Source organism: Drosophila subpulchrella, chromosome X (genome assembly GCF_014743375.2).
Source record: "Drosophila subpulchrella strain 33 F10 #4 breed RU33 chromosome X, RU_Dsub_v1.1 Primary Assembly, whole genome shotgun sequence".
Classification (NCBI taxonomy): domain Eukaryota; kingdom Metazoa; phylum Arthropoda; class Insecta; order Diptera; family Drosophilidae; genus Drosophila; species Drosophila subpulchrella.
Window position 1 is genome coordinate 29326561 of NC_050613.1, and position 15941 is coordinate 29342501.

The window sequence follows — 15941 nt, forward strand, 5'->3', positions numbered from 1 at the left end:
TCCGACCCCATAAAGTGTATATATTGATCTGGATCACCAGTCGAGTCGATCTAGCCATGTCCGTCTGTCCGTATAAACGCTGAGATCTCGGAAACTATAAACTATTTTCTCTTGTTACATTTAAAAATATTATTTTACTCATAAAACAAGTAGGTTAAACGAAATAAAGTACATATCTATTAAATGACCAACTACTACTTTTGGGGAGTTACATTTAAAGTAGCCCATTTTGCAGTTACATCTATCTATACCTTATCAACTTCACCCAAGTATTCAAATCGCAAAGCATAAGTGCCGGAATAAAACGTCTGTTTAAAACAAATAAAGCAGCGATTGGTTTTTGCAATTTATTACACAAACGAATAATAAATAAAAATGTCTTAAAAACTAGAGATAAAGTATTTAACGCTGAGATGCATTTTTTGAAGAATTTTATTTTTCGACACATGTAATATTTCTGAATTGAGATCTTTGTAATTTGCAAGTCCAGCCGGTTCGGTATTATTAAGAAATCTTCACCAGTTCATCTTGCTGTTTTCGTTGCTTCAATAAGATTCAGAATAGTTGATATCCTACGGATATGTTCGTAAATTCGGAGAACTTAAAGGAAAACTCAGGATTAGCTGTGACACCAGGTCAGGTGATTTAAACTGCTCACTCTTTTCTAGGATTCCTGCTTGTCCTCGGTGATTGCTGCTTGGTTCGTCCTAGGGATCGACATTGTGCACTCGATTGTGTACGTCGGTCAGCAGCAACTGAGGGTTTGGCTACTACCCATCCCCATGCTGCGTCTGGTCCTCCTCGGGGTGTTCCATGATCTTGCTCTCCGAATTGGTCATGTTCTGTGGGATACAAAGTATGACCTTATAAGTGTGGCTTAAGGAATCAAATAACAACAAAGACTTTTGTAAAAGCCACAAAGATATTTGTAAGACTGTTGGGACCTAAGTAAATACCTTTAGTTTACGATGCTTGGGGTCCTTTTCGGTGTCCGGCGGACTCTCCGATCCATCCGTGGTCTTAATGAAGGATGAGTAGAACGAGGAGAAGCTGGAGCCATCCATGTCATCGCTGTTTCCATTGCTGTCCGTGTATTTCTGTGGATAAGTAGGTGTTGTTATAATGGTGTAGTTAACTTCCAATGACCTATTATGATCATTACAATTACAATTATTTCCTCGTTGTATTTTATCCATAATTACCTTGTTGTTGGTGGGATTGCTGCTGCAGGGCGGATCGGAGTTGTAGTCCCCCATAACGGAGGGAATGGAAGAAGAGTCGGGCACTTCCTTCTTGCAGGGATCCGACATAGCCACATTGGAACCCGGCTCCGCCTTGACGGAGGTGGTCTGTGAGGAGGGCCGTTGCACCTGGGCGGTGGTGGTGACCGAGTGGAATGCCCCAGGTACCTTCTTCGTCATTGTCGCTGGCGTGGCCTGCGGGGAAATTGGGAGAAGGTTAGTTATCCAAACATCTGAATCAGGCCCGGCCAGAAAGGGAGGCACTCAGAATGCTCGTCTGGATCTAGCCCATCCGCTCACTCACTGTGTACACCGTCTTGTTGTAGGCTGACTGAGAGCCCAACGGCCGCTCCGGTATCTGTAGGGCATTGGCCATCCCGGGGAAGGGCATCGGTTGGTACATCATGGCCGTGGCGGCCGCCGCCGCTGGATGTGTGTAGAAGAGGGAGGGATGTGGATACATCACGCCGGCCATGTACTGAAGCGGCATGGCCTGGGCGGCCGCTGCTGCTGCCTGCTGCGAGGTGGTGGGCAGCTCCACGCCACTCTTGTGCGGGTGCTTGTGGATTCTAGGGGAGCGTGTGGGACTGGTGGGCGTCAAGGAGGCGGGGATGTAGTAGAACGTCGGGAAGAGGCCGGCGGAGGAAAAGCTGCTCTGGGCCATCGCCGTGTGCGTGGAGTGGACGGGCGGGGTGATGCCCACCGAGAATGGTGGCCAGAGGTTAATGTTTTGGGTGCAGGAGGGATACGAGGAGGGTCCTGGCGTGGAGCTGCCCACCGAGGAGGTGGCTCCGACCGCCCCTCCTGTTCCTCCCCCTCCTCCTGGGGTTCCTGCTCCCGATGTTGTCGTGGTCCTGCCGTCTTGTGTTCCCACTACACCTGGCCCGGTTCCTCCTCCGCCTGCCACACCTGCTCCCCCTGACCCCACCCCACCAGAGCCCGCGGCTGCTCCCCCGCTTCCTGCCGCCCCTTTGACCGCATCCGTTCCCAAGGCCATCTGCTGCTTGGGTTTGTTCGCCTCTCCCTCCCACGAGTGGGAACCGCCCCTTTTTATCCCGTGTCCTGGGCCACTGTACTCCAGCATCTTGAGGGTGTCGTTTGTGGACTTCTTGCTCTTTTCACCAGTGCGTCCCCGCGACTCGCGGTGCTTCTTCAGCATAAACTTTTCCATTTCGTCGTTGTGCTTGTTGAGCAGCGATTCGGTGAGCGTAATGGGCGGTGTGGCGGCGCCTCCGCCTCCTGTTCTCGTACCGGTTCCTGTTCCTGTTCCTGTCCCTGTTCCTGTCCCAGTTCCTGTCCCAGTTCCTGTCCCAGTTCCTGTCCCAGTTCCTGTCCCAGTTCCTGTCCCAGTTCCTGTCCCAGTTCCTGTCCCAGTTCCTGTCCCAGTTCCAGTCCCAGTTCCTGTCCCAGTTCCTGTCCCAGTTCCAGTACCTGTGCCCGTTCCTGTGCCCGTTCCTGTGCCCGTTCCGCCTGTGCCCGCAATGCTCGTATTGGTCACACTGCTCATGTGGATATTACTGGCGGTGGTGAAGTTGCCCGAGGAGCCACTGCCCCCACTACCCTCGTGCACGGGACTCATCGGTCCACTGGCCCCACTGACACAGGTGCCCCGCGGCTCCGGCGGCTCCGTCTTGGGCGGATCGAGCTCCGCCGGCGCCGTGACCGGCTTGCTGTTGAAAAAACGCAGCAGGTTCTCGTTATAGTTTAGCTGGTTGTAGCTGGGCGGCGTCTCTGTGGAGCTCTTACTGTCATAGTAGTCATGGTGCGGCGAGATCTCGCCGAGCATCACGCTGTCCCGCTCCGAGACGGTCAGCTCGTTCTCGTGCGGCAGCTCCAGCTTGAGGTCAGCCCGAGACACCTCGTCCATTAGGGTCTCCATGAAGCTGGCGAGTGCCTGGCAGCGACGGGAGACCTCCTGTTTGACCGTATCCGACGGGCGGGACACAGTCTCCGCCAGGCGCTTCACGATGTCCTCCTTGATTCGCGTGTTCCGGCTCTGGGCCTCCTCCGATATCTTGAGCTTGCACGTGGGCGCGGCCTCGAAGACATTGCACTGTTTGGGTCCTGTAGATGTTCAAGTTCAACATTTTATTAAGTCAGTCAAGGCTTGGTTGGGGAGTGAGATAATGGGAAGGAACGGCGAACTCACCCTGAAAGACTCGATGATGTCCGACCACAAACTCCAGCTTGCGGGACCACGGATTCACGAAGCTGGTCCACTCGGTCTCCAAGAGTACGTAGCACCCGTTCTGGATGAGAAAGCGGTACGGCTTGCTGCAGAAGGAAGCGCCAGCCGTCTGGCCCTTCTTCATCACCGTCTCGTAGGTCTCCTTCATGACGGTGAGGTCCTCGTGGTGGTAGAAGTCCATGATGCTGCGTCCTATCAGGTCCTGCGGCAGATAGCCCAGCGCACTTACCGCCGCACTGTCCACATGCGAAATAATACCGGTGGCCGTGTGGCGGATGGCGAACTTGGGGCTCTTCTGGGAGAGAATCTCGTCGGGAACTAGGAAAGAAAAGTGAAAGTATGGTAAGTCACACCATCTAAATCTGTTTCTCTTGCTTAAAAAAATTTTAGCTGAGACTCACCCTTGTAGCTGCTCTTGATCGGAGTGGCGCAAATGACGAGCAGCATGTTGGTGCCATTGGAGACCATGTAGTTGTCGGGTCGCGCCTCCTCCGGGGCCTCTCTGAAGGTGAGGCCAAGCCGAAAGGGTTCGTAGCTGACCGATCGCCCGATCACTCCGAATCCACCGGACTTCAATCCTCGATAGCGTCGCAGCATCACGCAGAACGTGCTCTTGGCATCCTTTGGCATGCTGCCTCGGGATTCGGCGATGGGTATGCCCGTGGTTATTTGACTGGCGAACGTGGCCCGATCCTTGAGATGCACAAAGTCGATGAAGGATCTACCCAACCACATGTCGCGTGGAAAGCCCAGGACATCGGTGATGCTAGGCGTGGTGTACAGGACAATGCCGTCGTGCATGGATATCACGCAGCAGAAGCTGTCCTCCTTGACCCGCTCCCCTCGATGCCCACCGGATGCTCCAGCACCTACTCCAGTCATGGACTCCATTTTTCCCGGGGTTGATTCCCAGGTCTTATCGAATTTCGCCAGGCTGCTGTCCAGACCGGAGGCGTGACCCACTCCGCCGCAACCGCCCACTCCTCCGCCCATCGAAGGCGGCACTATGGTCACGGACAGCGGCGAGGGGATGGGAAAGCTCTGGGCATCCGACTTGGCTACGCCCTCGCCCCGATCCGCTTCCGACTCGGATCCGGACTGATCCTCCTCCTCCTGCTGCAGCTGCTCTGTGGCCTCGGGCTCGTTGCGATCCTCGCCGTGCTGCTGGTCCTGCAAAGTCTGCTCGTCTCCGCATCCACTGCCACTGGGCCGCGGCTTCTCCTCCGCTCCCTCCAGGGATGTCGCCGCCGAGATCAGGGACTGCACCTGCGTCTGCCCCGCCCCTTTGTTCTTCTTCTTCTTGCGCGACTTGTCCTTGTTCCGCTTGATGATCATGTCGCTACTGCTGGCCTGCGTCGAGGGCTTGCCGCCATAGCCACTGCTGCCGGAGGAGTGGCTTCCGCTCAGGCGGGACTTGGAGCTGCCACTGCAATGGTGAAGGGATTGAAAAATAACCGTTTGCAGGGTGGCCAAAGCCCATTCAGTCCGCCAAAATACTTGTGTAGCCTTATCTCGGAAGGCACTGACTTATGTAAGTACATACATAGAAAATAAAACCCTAGAGATGTTTAATATTGGTTGCATACTTTCCGGGTCTTTCCGTTTAGCTTAAACAAAAATGCGATTAATTTTCGAGTCTAGTGCTAATTTGAAAAGTAACGAATTAATAAGAAAAAGAAATCAAAAGTGTCACCCCCCTCATTTTGTATTTTACTTTTTATCGAATCAAAGTGCTGCCACCCTTTCTACAAAACAACAGTTATAACCAAGCGTTGAAGGAGAAGCGCACGAAACGTTGTTGTGGCCAAATATATTAAATTAAAAATTTAATAATAAACAGACAAATGATCAATTAAATCTGTGCAAGACTAGATAAGTGGTTCTGGCTACCGCGCTGGTTTGTCCCCACCACCATTCGTCGTTCGAGCCCCGCATCCTGACTGGGAAACAGGTGGGTGCTCCAACAACAGTTATCAAATAGCAACGTCACAGCAGTGTGTGCGCAGACTTCTGGAGGACTTACCTGCGCTGCGACTGACTGTTGCTGCAGCTGTTTGAATACGCCGAGTCGGACACCTTGGTGTTGTGTGTGGACTCCGTGGACTCGCCGCCCTCCATGTTGTTTAGATTATCCAGTTTGCCGGTTTACGTGGAGGCAATGTAAGTGTTGCGAGATTTCTGAAAATCGTAAGGTAACCATTTATACATACATGACTTGTATATGAGCTTATGTGTCCTAGATATGTACATATGTTCAAACTTCAATAACTTAAAGCAGTTGTAAAACCATTTAAATACGCTAGCTCCCACTTCCGAAGCAGTCCTTTCATTCCATTGTGTCCCTAGCAAACTTTAATTTTCAATCTGTTCGGTAACCAATTAGTTTTCCGTGTAAAGGATTTGTAAAATTCGAAATGTTTCAACAAATTGCCCAACCGCATAGCAGAATCCACTTTTACTTTCATTCAAAACAAAGGTTTACGTGGAGGCAATGTAAGTGTTGCGAGATTTCTGAAAAGCGTAAGGTAACCATTTATACATGACTTGTATTTGAGCTTATGTGTCCTAGATATATACATATGTTCAAATTTCAATAACTTAAAGCAGTTGTAAAACCATTTAAATACGCTAGCTCCCACTTTCGAAGCAGTCATTTCATTCCATTGTGCCCCTAGCAAACTTTAATTTTCAATCTGTTCGGTAACCAATTAGTTTTCCGTGTAAAGGATTTGTAAAATTCGAAATGTTTCAACAAATTGCCCAACCGCATTGCAGAATCCACTTTTACTTTCATTCAAAACAAAGTCGCTGCATGAATGCGAATCGATTGTATTGTGAAATAGTTTCACTTCGGCCGAGTGACGAAATGAACCACAGATTTGTTGCGGCATTGTGTTACGACTCACAAAATCGGGCTTCTGTGGCGATTGCAGCTTTCTTTCAATCAATCAATTCAAATCAATCAAAATACTTGCGTATGCATAGTATATATTTCATTTTATTTACTCACGTTGTTTGCCTTTATTTCCTTCAACTCGTTTGAGAATCTCAAGAAATAACTTATTTGGTTTGGCATTAGCTGTGAGTAAACATCGTTAAATGTATAAGTAAGGAAAATAAGTTAGAAACTGATTTTAAAATCTGTCTTGAAAAGGGGATGTGGCCTAAACACGCTGGTCATTGTCATACATTAAGCCAATTCTCACATTTATTAACGCGTGATTAATGGCATATTCAATTGATTTTTTGTAAGGAAATCGGAAAACAGTATATACTGCTAACGTTATTATTTTGATGCAGATGCTATGTCCAATTAAAAGTGGATTTTAAACTAAGAAGAAGTGTACTCTAAGTTTATCATAAGCTAAGCTAAGCCAATTCGTCCAGCTTGTTAAGTAGGAACTCAGTTACGACCAGTTATAATCAGCTACTATTTTTTAAAAGAGTTCGAGCACTCGGATGTTCCTAAATGTCAAACCATTCGTACTTGCTTGTAAAAAGGTTTCACTGTGGTAATTAAGAACGGTGTGGCAGGGAGGAGGCAAAATGTTGCATTCACGTGCAGCTGCAGGCGTTGTTTGTAGTGCTTTCGTTGTTCCCGACAACGGATGCCGTTATGCAGTCGCAATGCACTTAGCTGTTGAATCGCAAATACAAATACAGTCAAACACACCCACACCCAAACACAGATAGATTGGTGCACAGCTAAAAGATACATCTTCTGGGAGACGCATAAGTTGCGTGCCGCTTTTCAGAGCAGTGTTGAATTCTGCTGACTTGTTAAACATTCTAGCAAGAAAAATGTCCCATAACCAAACAATTATTTCGCAAGCGTTTATATACGTAATACCAAAAACATTTTATGGAGTCCACTTACAAAGATTACGTAAGCTTGAGTTTAATTTTCCCAATTTGCAAAATCAGCAAGCCCTAAAAATACTTGTATAAGCACTAAAATCGCAAAGCATTGTATGAGCGTTAGGGTGGACCCCAGATTTATCGAAAAGATTCTCTTTAAAACCTCCTACATACTGTTTATTTTGCACTGGGCTATTGAATTTTCAACTGTAACCAAATGCGGATTTTAAGCTACATTTGATTGTTGAATGTTACATGTTGCACACTTAATTCAAAGAACTAAAAAAAACATATGGAATAAAATTTGCTGACTAAAACAAAAAATACACAATGTTCTATTCAATGTTATGAAATCTTATCAATTAATTATGTTAAAATGTTTCATCTTTAATTAAGTACAGACTGAAAAAAAGCTTAAACAAATTAACTAAGCGGCCCTAACTATCGACACTTAAAGAGCCTTAAGAAAACGCTTAAGCGTTAAGCTATGAACCACTTCGTCGAGCCTCCAAATTGTATAATCCAACAGATAACCCAGTTTACAACGTATACGTCAGTAAACTTTGACGCAGTTTCGTCAAACGCTAACAAATCAAAAAGGGGCCAACTGGTCGAGTCCTTGCGGGAGGCTTGGATTGCGGGATTACATTTGGTCGTGCGTCACTCGCGAGGATGTTAGATAATGCAGTGAAGAAAGCGCGGCAGACGGTGGATAACAGTTCCATAACCGAGGAGTAGGAGTTGTCAGTTATAGGTTTGCATTGTGGGAAAATACAATGCACAAAGCGGGAGGCCGAGCTATTAATGTTTTTCGGTTTCACTTGTATAACATGTCTGGGGCTCTCCAAATCTGTTTAACATAAATATTTATTTATCGTGAATAAGTGGGACCACGTGGCGTATGCGAACTGGGTGAGCTGCAATTAGCTGCAATTTCACACCAATTTTTATTCAAAAATAGTTACCTAAGTTTGGGCAAATTCGTTTATATTATTTCACATGCTAAGTTTTTATGTACAACAAGAACGAATCATGGGCCCACCCTACGTATGCGTAATATCCTGTAATTCAAAATAGTTACATATATGACTTTCCATTGTTACGTATGGGGAAATGACTTAGTTGCAAGGCAGTCAATGCAGGCAAAGGACTGTCGCCAATTGTATTTTACGGATGCGCAATATGTGCACTGTTAGGCCAATTGGCAATAACGTTTTCCCAATGCAACATGTTTGGAAAACAAACGCTAGTCTAAATTTGTATTTATATTTATCCGAAAGTATCGTTCAGTAGGGTCAGGTATGTGTTTGTAGCTTTTGTTTACGCTAGAATTGATTACAATTTTTAGCGCTTTGTGCAACGTGCACTGTGCGGTCGGCACTTATTAATAAACAATATATATATACGCCATAGAGGCGTTATGAACCAAGTTCTTTATGTAAGTTGGGCCCAAGTTGCTTTTTTTTCGCAATATGATAATGGGTCTCTCTCCGGCCTGTTGCTATTTTGTGTTTTTTATTGCAACAACGTGACAATTGCACTTACACTCTCGCGGGCTCTCCCTGATGCACTCTTGAGAGTATGAGATAGGTTTATATCAAGTTTTAGGCTTTATTTCTCACTTTTGAAACTGATTTTAATTCAGCTCCGGCACTCTCACTGTCACCAAATAAATGAAACGTATTGTTTATGGCAAAATGGTCTCTTGCGTGGTTCTAGAGGACGTTGTTTCGATTTTTGAAATATTACGATTGACGGCAGCCGCGTTAGTCGACCTTCTGGCTTTAAATCCGCACGAATACTAGCTGTGGCCCGCAAGCTCCGATATGTGTATATGCCGTCGTATATTCGCATTCTGAGAATTTTCTCACACTCAATCGCCGCTCTCCGCTGTCGCTGAGAATCGGAAGAATCGTGCTCGCTCGGGAATCGGATGATTTACTCGGATTCTTCTGGCATTAACCCTTGAGCGGAGCTTTTGTAAACCCTTTAAATAAATAAGCTTAAAAAGGGTTTTTGAAAAGTTGCAATTATAAATACATTTTCTGTTAAAGTTGTATTTTCAGAAAAAACTTGTTTTTACCCATGTCATATTCGCCTTATTAATGTATGTGATTTTCTCCTAACTTAAAGCCTTAACGCAGATAAAACACTTTACAAATTACAAGGAACTACAAAAAGACAATACAATCATATATGCACATGTCTTTCAGTGCGAATTTGTTTATATGTTTATATGTATTTTATATCTGGAACTTCCGAACTCATTTAATTCAAAACCAGACCCCGCGTACCAACTTGAGGTTAAGGAAAGCTATGGAATCCGTTGTCTTTTCGGGGGTGGTTGGGTGGCGTCGGGTGGCCGCCGGGGGGCTGGCAGCACGTTTTCTGGGGGGTGTTTTCCGAGGGGTGCCTGGGCGGACGATTTGCGGGTCAAGTCACGCAATTCGCCACGTGAGCGTCGGCTTTTCACTGCCTACGGCTTTCATGGGACGCTTTTTGCACTCGGGCCTGCCCCACGATGGCTTTTGCATGCAGGCACTGACATTTCGCAACGCATTACTCACCCACAATCTTTCATCTATCGCCAGTTCTCGTACAGACACAAATGAAAGTGGCGCCAAGCTTTTGGCCCCCATCCCTCTGCTCGCCCCTCGTAAGCTTTACCTGGGCAGGTGTGCTCTGTGGCACGTACTGATTGAAATGCCAGCGACAGCTGATTTTCCTTTGCTTTTCCATCTCCGCCCACCTGGCTATCGATTGCCAACGGGTATTGGGTTTCGAAGGCGGCAAGCGCGTGTTGTAGCCAACAGGTGGCGTCACACATCAGCAACAAGGGATTCCCCGTAGTCGTAGGGGTCGTTGAACTCTATGTGGGGGAGTGACTGGATATTGAGGCCAGGCTCTTCTTGAGTATATCACACGAGGAGGTAATCTTTCTTTCCTATGGCAGCTATGTACATATATGATAAGGATTTTATAAGTTTGGTCCGATCCGGCCCGTTTGACTCATTTATGTACTATCTGCAATAAAATAAGACTTAGTTGGTGTTATTCGCTAGGTGGGGCTAGGTAGCGCAAGCCACAAGCAAGCATATCTCCATCTCTCTGTCACTCTCTTTAGCTGAGTAACTGGTATTTGATAGTCGATGACATCGACTTTATTACGTATACGTATAAGATAAATGTCTGCGCACCTTGAATATATTGTCCTCTGAATGGGTAACGGTTACAGTGATTTATAGCTAACATTTAAATCAAAAAAAAGTAACAATCTTTTATTAATAGTGAACAACTACAGAAATGTTTTGTTTTATGCAGCTTCCAGCCTCAAGTCCCTTTAACAAGCAGCCTTCTTAGAATGAAAAGGCTAAAAGGAAAAGACGATTTAAGCTGAATAAGATCAGATAAATTATTTGGAAAAAAATGTTATTGGCGATTTTCTAAAATGTAGGTTAAATATTATTTTGAGTGTAGCGGGCCAAATTGTTATAGCCATCTTTGATTTAGTCAGCGGCCACGATGAATTTGCGTGGAAGGACTACGATCAGCTAAAGATGCAAGCAAACATATTACCCTTGAAACGAGAAAAACCCTTGAAAAAGACTTCAACCAAAAATGTACATACACTCAAAATACAATTAACCCTATAGTCAAGGAAATCGCCTTATTTTTGTCTTCAAGACAAGCTCGCCAAATATTTTAGTAATCTTAGTAAGATATTTTCGAAATACTAGGTTAATTTTTACTACATTTCAGGGGTAATTTTTCTTTAGATTTTAGGGTAATAGTTTTTTTCAAAATAGAATATAATTTCTTGGATGTAGAAAAGCTTTTCTACGAAGTAGAACTATTTTCTAAAAAATAAAAACATGTTTATTACATCTTAGTACTGTATGAATGTATGTAATGATGTTAGGGCTTCTTAAATGTTGGTTGAATATTAAGTATTCGGGAGCATGTGCCACCTGTGGTTCGAAAAGTAATTGTCGTTATTAATGAGAACTACGGGGGAGGGGGATGGGGAATGTAGAAAATTTTAATTTGTTAATAATTTATCTTCCTGAAAAAACTTACATTGATATTTCTCCGCCGGAGGGATCAAACCCGAGTTTTCCGCGCGAGCTAATGTGAAACTTAAATTAGGTTTGGCTAACCTAGCATTGTATATAAGTAGTGAATTCTACTTATAGCGTTCTGTACCATACCATGTACGATTGAGCGTACATACATATGTTATAAACAGGAACCCCTTGCAGAGCCAGCTAAGGAGTCACTTTCCACCCTATATCAAGCTTCTTCATAAATGGGTTGAATTGACTTTAACTCCCCGTTAGCCCAATCCAAGTGTCGAAAGATGCTATTATTTTATCGGCTTTCTCATCGGTCTGCGGTGGCTTGGAATAATTGAATTTTATTAATTGGCGGCTTTGCCGGCGTCGAGTGGGTGTGAAAATCCCTTTGACCTGGCCCACTCCTCACAAACCTCCATTGTGGGCCACGTGGTGGTGTTTGGCGAAGTTTGCCGGAGTTTGCTGGGGTTTGTTCTTATCTATCCCGGCCACACACGTGCCAAAAAGTCACAGACGCCTGCCCGAATATGATAAAGAGCATTCGAATTAGCCACCAAACTGCTACTAATTTGATTTTGATGCTGGCAACTGTTGACTTTCCTCACTTTTTCACTCCCGGGCTTTTTTGATATGATGTGGTTTTATTTGATTGCCACTAATCGGATTCCGGGGGGTGGTTTTGGGTGAGTGTCGGTTGGACTGTGAGCGGGATTAGATCTGGGTTCCCAAGGCCCACCCTCTAATGCCCACGTGACGATGGCTTAAGAACCTGCTTATGAATACGGATTGCGATTAGATGACAGTGATCTACTTCAGGTGGGCTGTAAGGGTACTTCAATTTCCCTTTGCCGTTAAAAAATAATGTTAAGTTTAAAAAAAACAAGGAATTCTGTAGTCAAGTGCCTTAACAAGTATCATTCATTATACACCGAAAATCCAATTTTAAGCAAGATTGCTTGCTCCAGTTAAATAAGTTTATCAACCCGTTGGCTGCACATAATATGTAGATTATATTACCAAAGCAGAAGGTTCTCTTTTCTTTCCATTACCTTGCGAAATGGATCTTTCATTTAAGAGGAACTCGCTAAGCTGAGGTGTCAGCAGGAGCTATGACGGAGGCGCACCTCGACGTGGCTTACAGCCGCTTCCTGCTGGCCACCGACTACGAGCAAAGACTGCCGGGAGCGTGTCCCGTCGGCTGTTCCAGCCGCTTGCAAATCGTTGGACTGGTCGACTATGTGCATAAGGTTGTGTTTCGCATCAGCGAGGATTGCCTCGACTGCATTAACATTTTAGACAATCCGCCATTTCAAACTTGTTCCATCTGCAGCCCGGATTCAATGGTCACATTAACCCTGCTCTTTCAGGATTCGAATCATGCCATCAAGCTTTTGGGCCAGGATTTGATGGGAAGACAGATCCCTTGCGCTGTACAGTAAACCGTTCACACCATTAGCTTTGTGAGCCCCTCCAGGAAAGCGATGCAGCTGCATATGTGGCCAGTTTTGGAGGAGATGAAAGATCAGGATAGACAGGATGACCTTAAACATCAGGGGCATCCTGAGAGTCACGAAAGGCTTGAGAAGCAAGAGAAGAACAAAGGATATCAACTACAAGGAACACTAGAACTAGTGGAAATGCCAGAACCAATATTACTGTCCCAAGTTGGTCCCATGGCAATGAAAAATCTCCAAACCGAACTAAATCGAGCTCGTGATACATTGTCCTCGAGCGGCGTTATTTGCTCAATCCGTGGCCCTGTGACTTTTGAGATCCCACTTCGAAACTAAGAAATTAAGAATTAATTTTTTGATAAATTTCCCTGTGCCAAAAAGATGTCTTGCGAAATAATCGTTCGGGTCTTAACAACCCTTAGCGCTCTTGACAAAACTCCGCCTCCTAGCGCCTGCGCATTACTTACTTATAACCTCTTTTACCCTTACTCTTCTTAATTTTTTGATGTGGTAATTAATTAGACAATTCGATTTTAAGGCGTGGAACAACGAGGAAAGGCCAGTTCTTGGTAAATGGCAGAGGCGTTGAAATTTCAACGCCTTTGGGGAAAACTTTTTTCTACTTAATCCCAGATTAAGATTTACATCTTCGAAGAGTAAAATAAAAGGTTGAAAACACTTAATGGTTATTTGCACTTGGCAACTCAATTTTAAGGAAATAAAATGAAACCAACTTTACCAATACTAAAAACGATATTTTAATTTAGTTTATTTTCAAATAAGTAATTGAGTAATTTAATCCATTACTTGAGTAATTGGATACCGACTTAGAAGTGTGATACCTCTATGAATTTGTGTTTAAATTCTTGTATAATATACCCTCAAATATTTCGTTAAACGAGGGCCGAAATTTGAGCATATTTTCATGTTACATATTTCCATCATTTCAATGGCTTTCAGAATGGGAAACCAACACTGCGCTTCTATTATCCATAACTTGAGTTATAGACTACCGATTTAAAAGTGTGATACCTCTATGAGTTTGTGTTTAAATTCTCTAATAATCTGTATTAAAATATTTATATTTAACGACGGTCAAAAATTGAGCCTATTTTCATGTTTAATTTTTCCTTATTACAATGGCTTTCAGAATGGGAACCCAAAACTGCACTTCTTTAGTCCATAACTTGACTTATAGGATCCCGATTTTGAAGTGGGATACCTCTATTAATTTGTGGTTTAAATCTCTGATATTCTACATTAAAACTTTTCTCTTAAGCGAATGTCAAAATTTTACCCCATTGTTATGTTCGATTATTCTTCAATTCCAATGGGGTCCAGAATGGGAACCCAAAACAGAACTTCTAGATTCTATAACTTGCCTTATAGAATCCCGATTTTGAAGAGGGATACCTTTACAAATTTGTGTTTAAATTCTTTTATAGTTTACATTAAAATATTTCGATTAAGCGAGTGTCAAAATTAGAGTCTATTTTCATGTTCAAGTTTTCTGTAATTCAAATGGCTTTCAGAAACTATGAGGTTGTTTAATTTCTCTAATAATCTACATTAAAATATACTTAAAGAAGTAGGCTTTTGCTTTTCCTGTTACATATGTTTGAAGGCTCCATTTTATTAGTTTTCTAAAAATTGTAGTAATGCTTATAGTGATCTTGGCGTGTTAAAATTTTCGGTTACACATAACTAAAAAATTTTCCCTGCTTTTATAATAATTAGGGATACCGATACGGATACGCAATCGGAATCGGAATGAGCTACACGAACCTCCTGCGCCAGCAAAACGTGGTGGACGACTGTCAGCGGGTGAGTTGCAACCGCGGACCGGCGTCCAATCTCTCCGGGCGCTGTGTGATTAGCCGGGACATCGTGATCGGATGCAGGATGGAACAATGCGATCCAGACTTGCCATACATGCTGGAGCCCACGTGGAGTGTCTACCTGCGATCCGGTCATGATGGCGGTGATCTGTCCCGCTTCGTGCGGAGGGCCACCTTCAAGATGTCGCCGCGACTGCCGCTGAGATTACACGTGGCGGACAGTGCTCCGTTCGAGATCAGCGAGGTGCTGGGCAGCGACTTTCCTGTGGAGGTGCAGGTGCAGTATGTGGACGCCCGGATGTCAGCCACCTCGTACGTATTCCGACCCCGAGTGGTGCGTGAGGGGCATGGCGGGATCAGCGAGGAGGTGACCGACAAGATGATATTCGTGAATCCCACGCCCTCTATGAGGTTGAGCCTGACACCCGTTTATGTGCCGTGTGTGAGTGGTCCGCCCAAGGCTAGGGTATCCTCCGAGTCCCAGTTGGAGCGCCCCGAATCGGAGAAAAAGGGTGAGCGGAAGGAACGGGATCGGGAGCAGGTTGGCGATGTGGCACGGCAAACGCAGCCGCACACCACTCAGCTCAAGAAGCGCCTAAGTGTGGGTGAAAACTACACTAGCAGCCACCAGTAAAATATACTATTCACAGGTGAGTAAGCTGGGTTGATTTGTATGGACAAAAAAAAGTGACAAATCATAGGTAGATAAATATTCTAAGTAATGTTGCTAAAGAAACTACGACCCGGAAATCACATTTGCCCTACGCATTGCAAAAGAAGGAAAAATGGAACGGAATATTATTTTTTTAATGCATTTTCTTAAAAGAAAGATTACGGCTTGAAGTATGAGTATGTAATCTGTTAGCAATTTTTTTCTCATTGTTGCTAAGGGATCCATTATATGATATTGTAAATGCTGAAATATCAATAAAATATTAAATGCGAGTACTTAACAAAATATTAAAATAGGGATAAGTTGATATTTATATTATGGTTTAATTATGCTGAAACATCCCAATCGCGTATCTTTAATTTAACTAAATATTAGGGTAGCTAACTTCGAAGACACCAACCAAATCAAATAGCTTAAGAAATTCGTATCCAAAATGGGTAACCGATTGCTCCGTATTTAACCCTACAGCACCAAAATAACACAGCAACACCTCATTGCCAAGGACGGTACCGCCCATTTTGTGTGTATGCCTCATCCTGGGGTGGTTCGCTGCTTCCTTGGCCCCGCCTTCATTCTAAGAGGGGTTGGTTACCAGCCACAGAGTCACAGAACTCAT

The 15941-nt window shown here is 44.6% G+C and overlaps 2 protein-coding genes across 3 annotated transcripts; one reads left to right on the forward strand and one right to left on the reverse strand.

Annotated features, from left to right (window-relative positions):
* Positions 1-414: 414 nt before the first annotated feature.
* On the reverse strand, positions 415-9075 carry LOC119558049 (period circadian protein). 2 transcript variants are annotated; one of them, XM_037871198.1, is made up of 9 exons: positions 8833-9075; positions 5453-5607; positions 3831-4855; positions 3391-3747; positions 1546-3305; positions 1203-1436; positions 957-1097; positions 659-842; positions 415-600 (listed from the first exon to the last, which is right to left on the reverse strand). In XM_037871198.1, the coding sequence occupies exons 2-8, from the start codon at positions 5545-5547 to the stop codon at positions 771-773; spliced, it is 3684 nt and encodes a 1227-aa protein (XP_037727126.1). In that variant the 5' UTR covers positions 5548-5607; positions 8833-9075; the 3' UTR covers positions 415-600; positions 659-770. The 2 variants fall into 2 exon arrangements, with proteins under 2 accessions (XP_037727126.1, XP_037727127.1); XM_037871199.1 differs by lacking the exons at positions 415-600; positions 659-842; positions 957-1097; positions 1203-1436 and having other exon boundaries at positions 2665-2911; positions 2988-3305.
* On the forward strand, positions 5454-15927 carry LOC119558055. The gene is made up of 3 exons (XM_037871205.1): positions 5454-5589; positions 14552-15302; positions 15794-15927. The coding sequence occupies exon 2, from the start codon at positions 14585-14587 to the stop codon at positions 15284-15286; it is 702 nt and encodes a 233-aa protein (XP_037727133.1). The 5' UTR covers positions 5454-5589; positions 14552-14584; the 3' UTR covers positions 15287-15302; positions 15794-15927.
* The last annotated feature ends 14 nt before the right edge of the window (positions 15928-15941 follow it).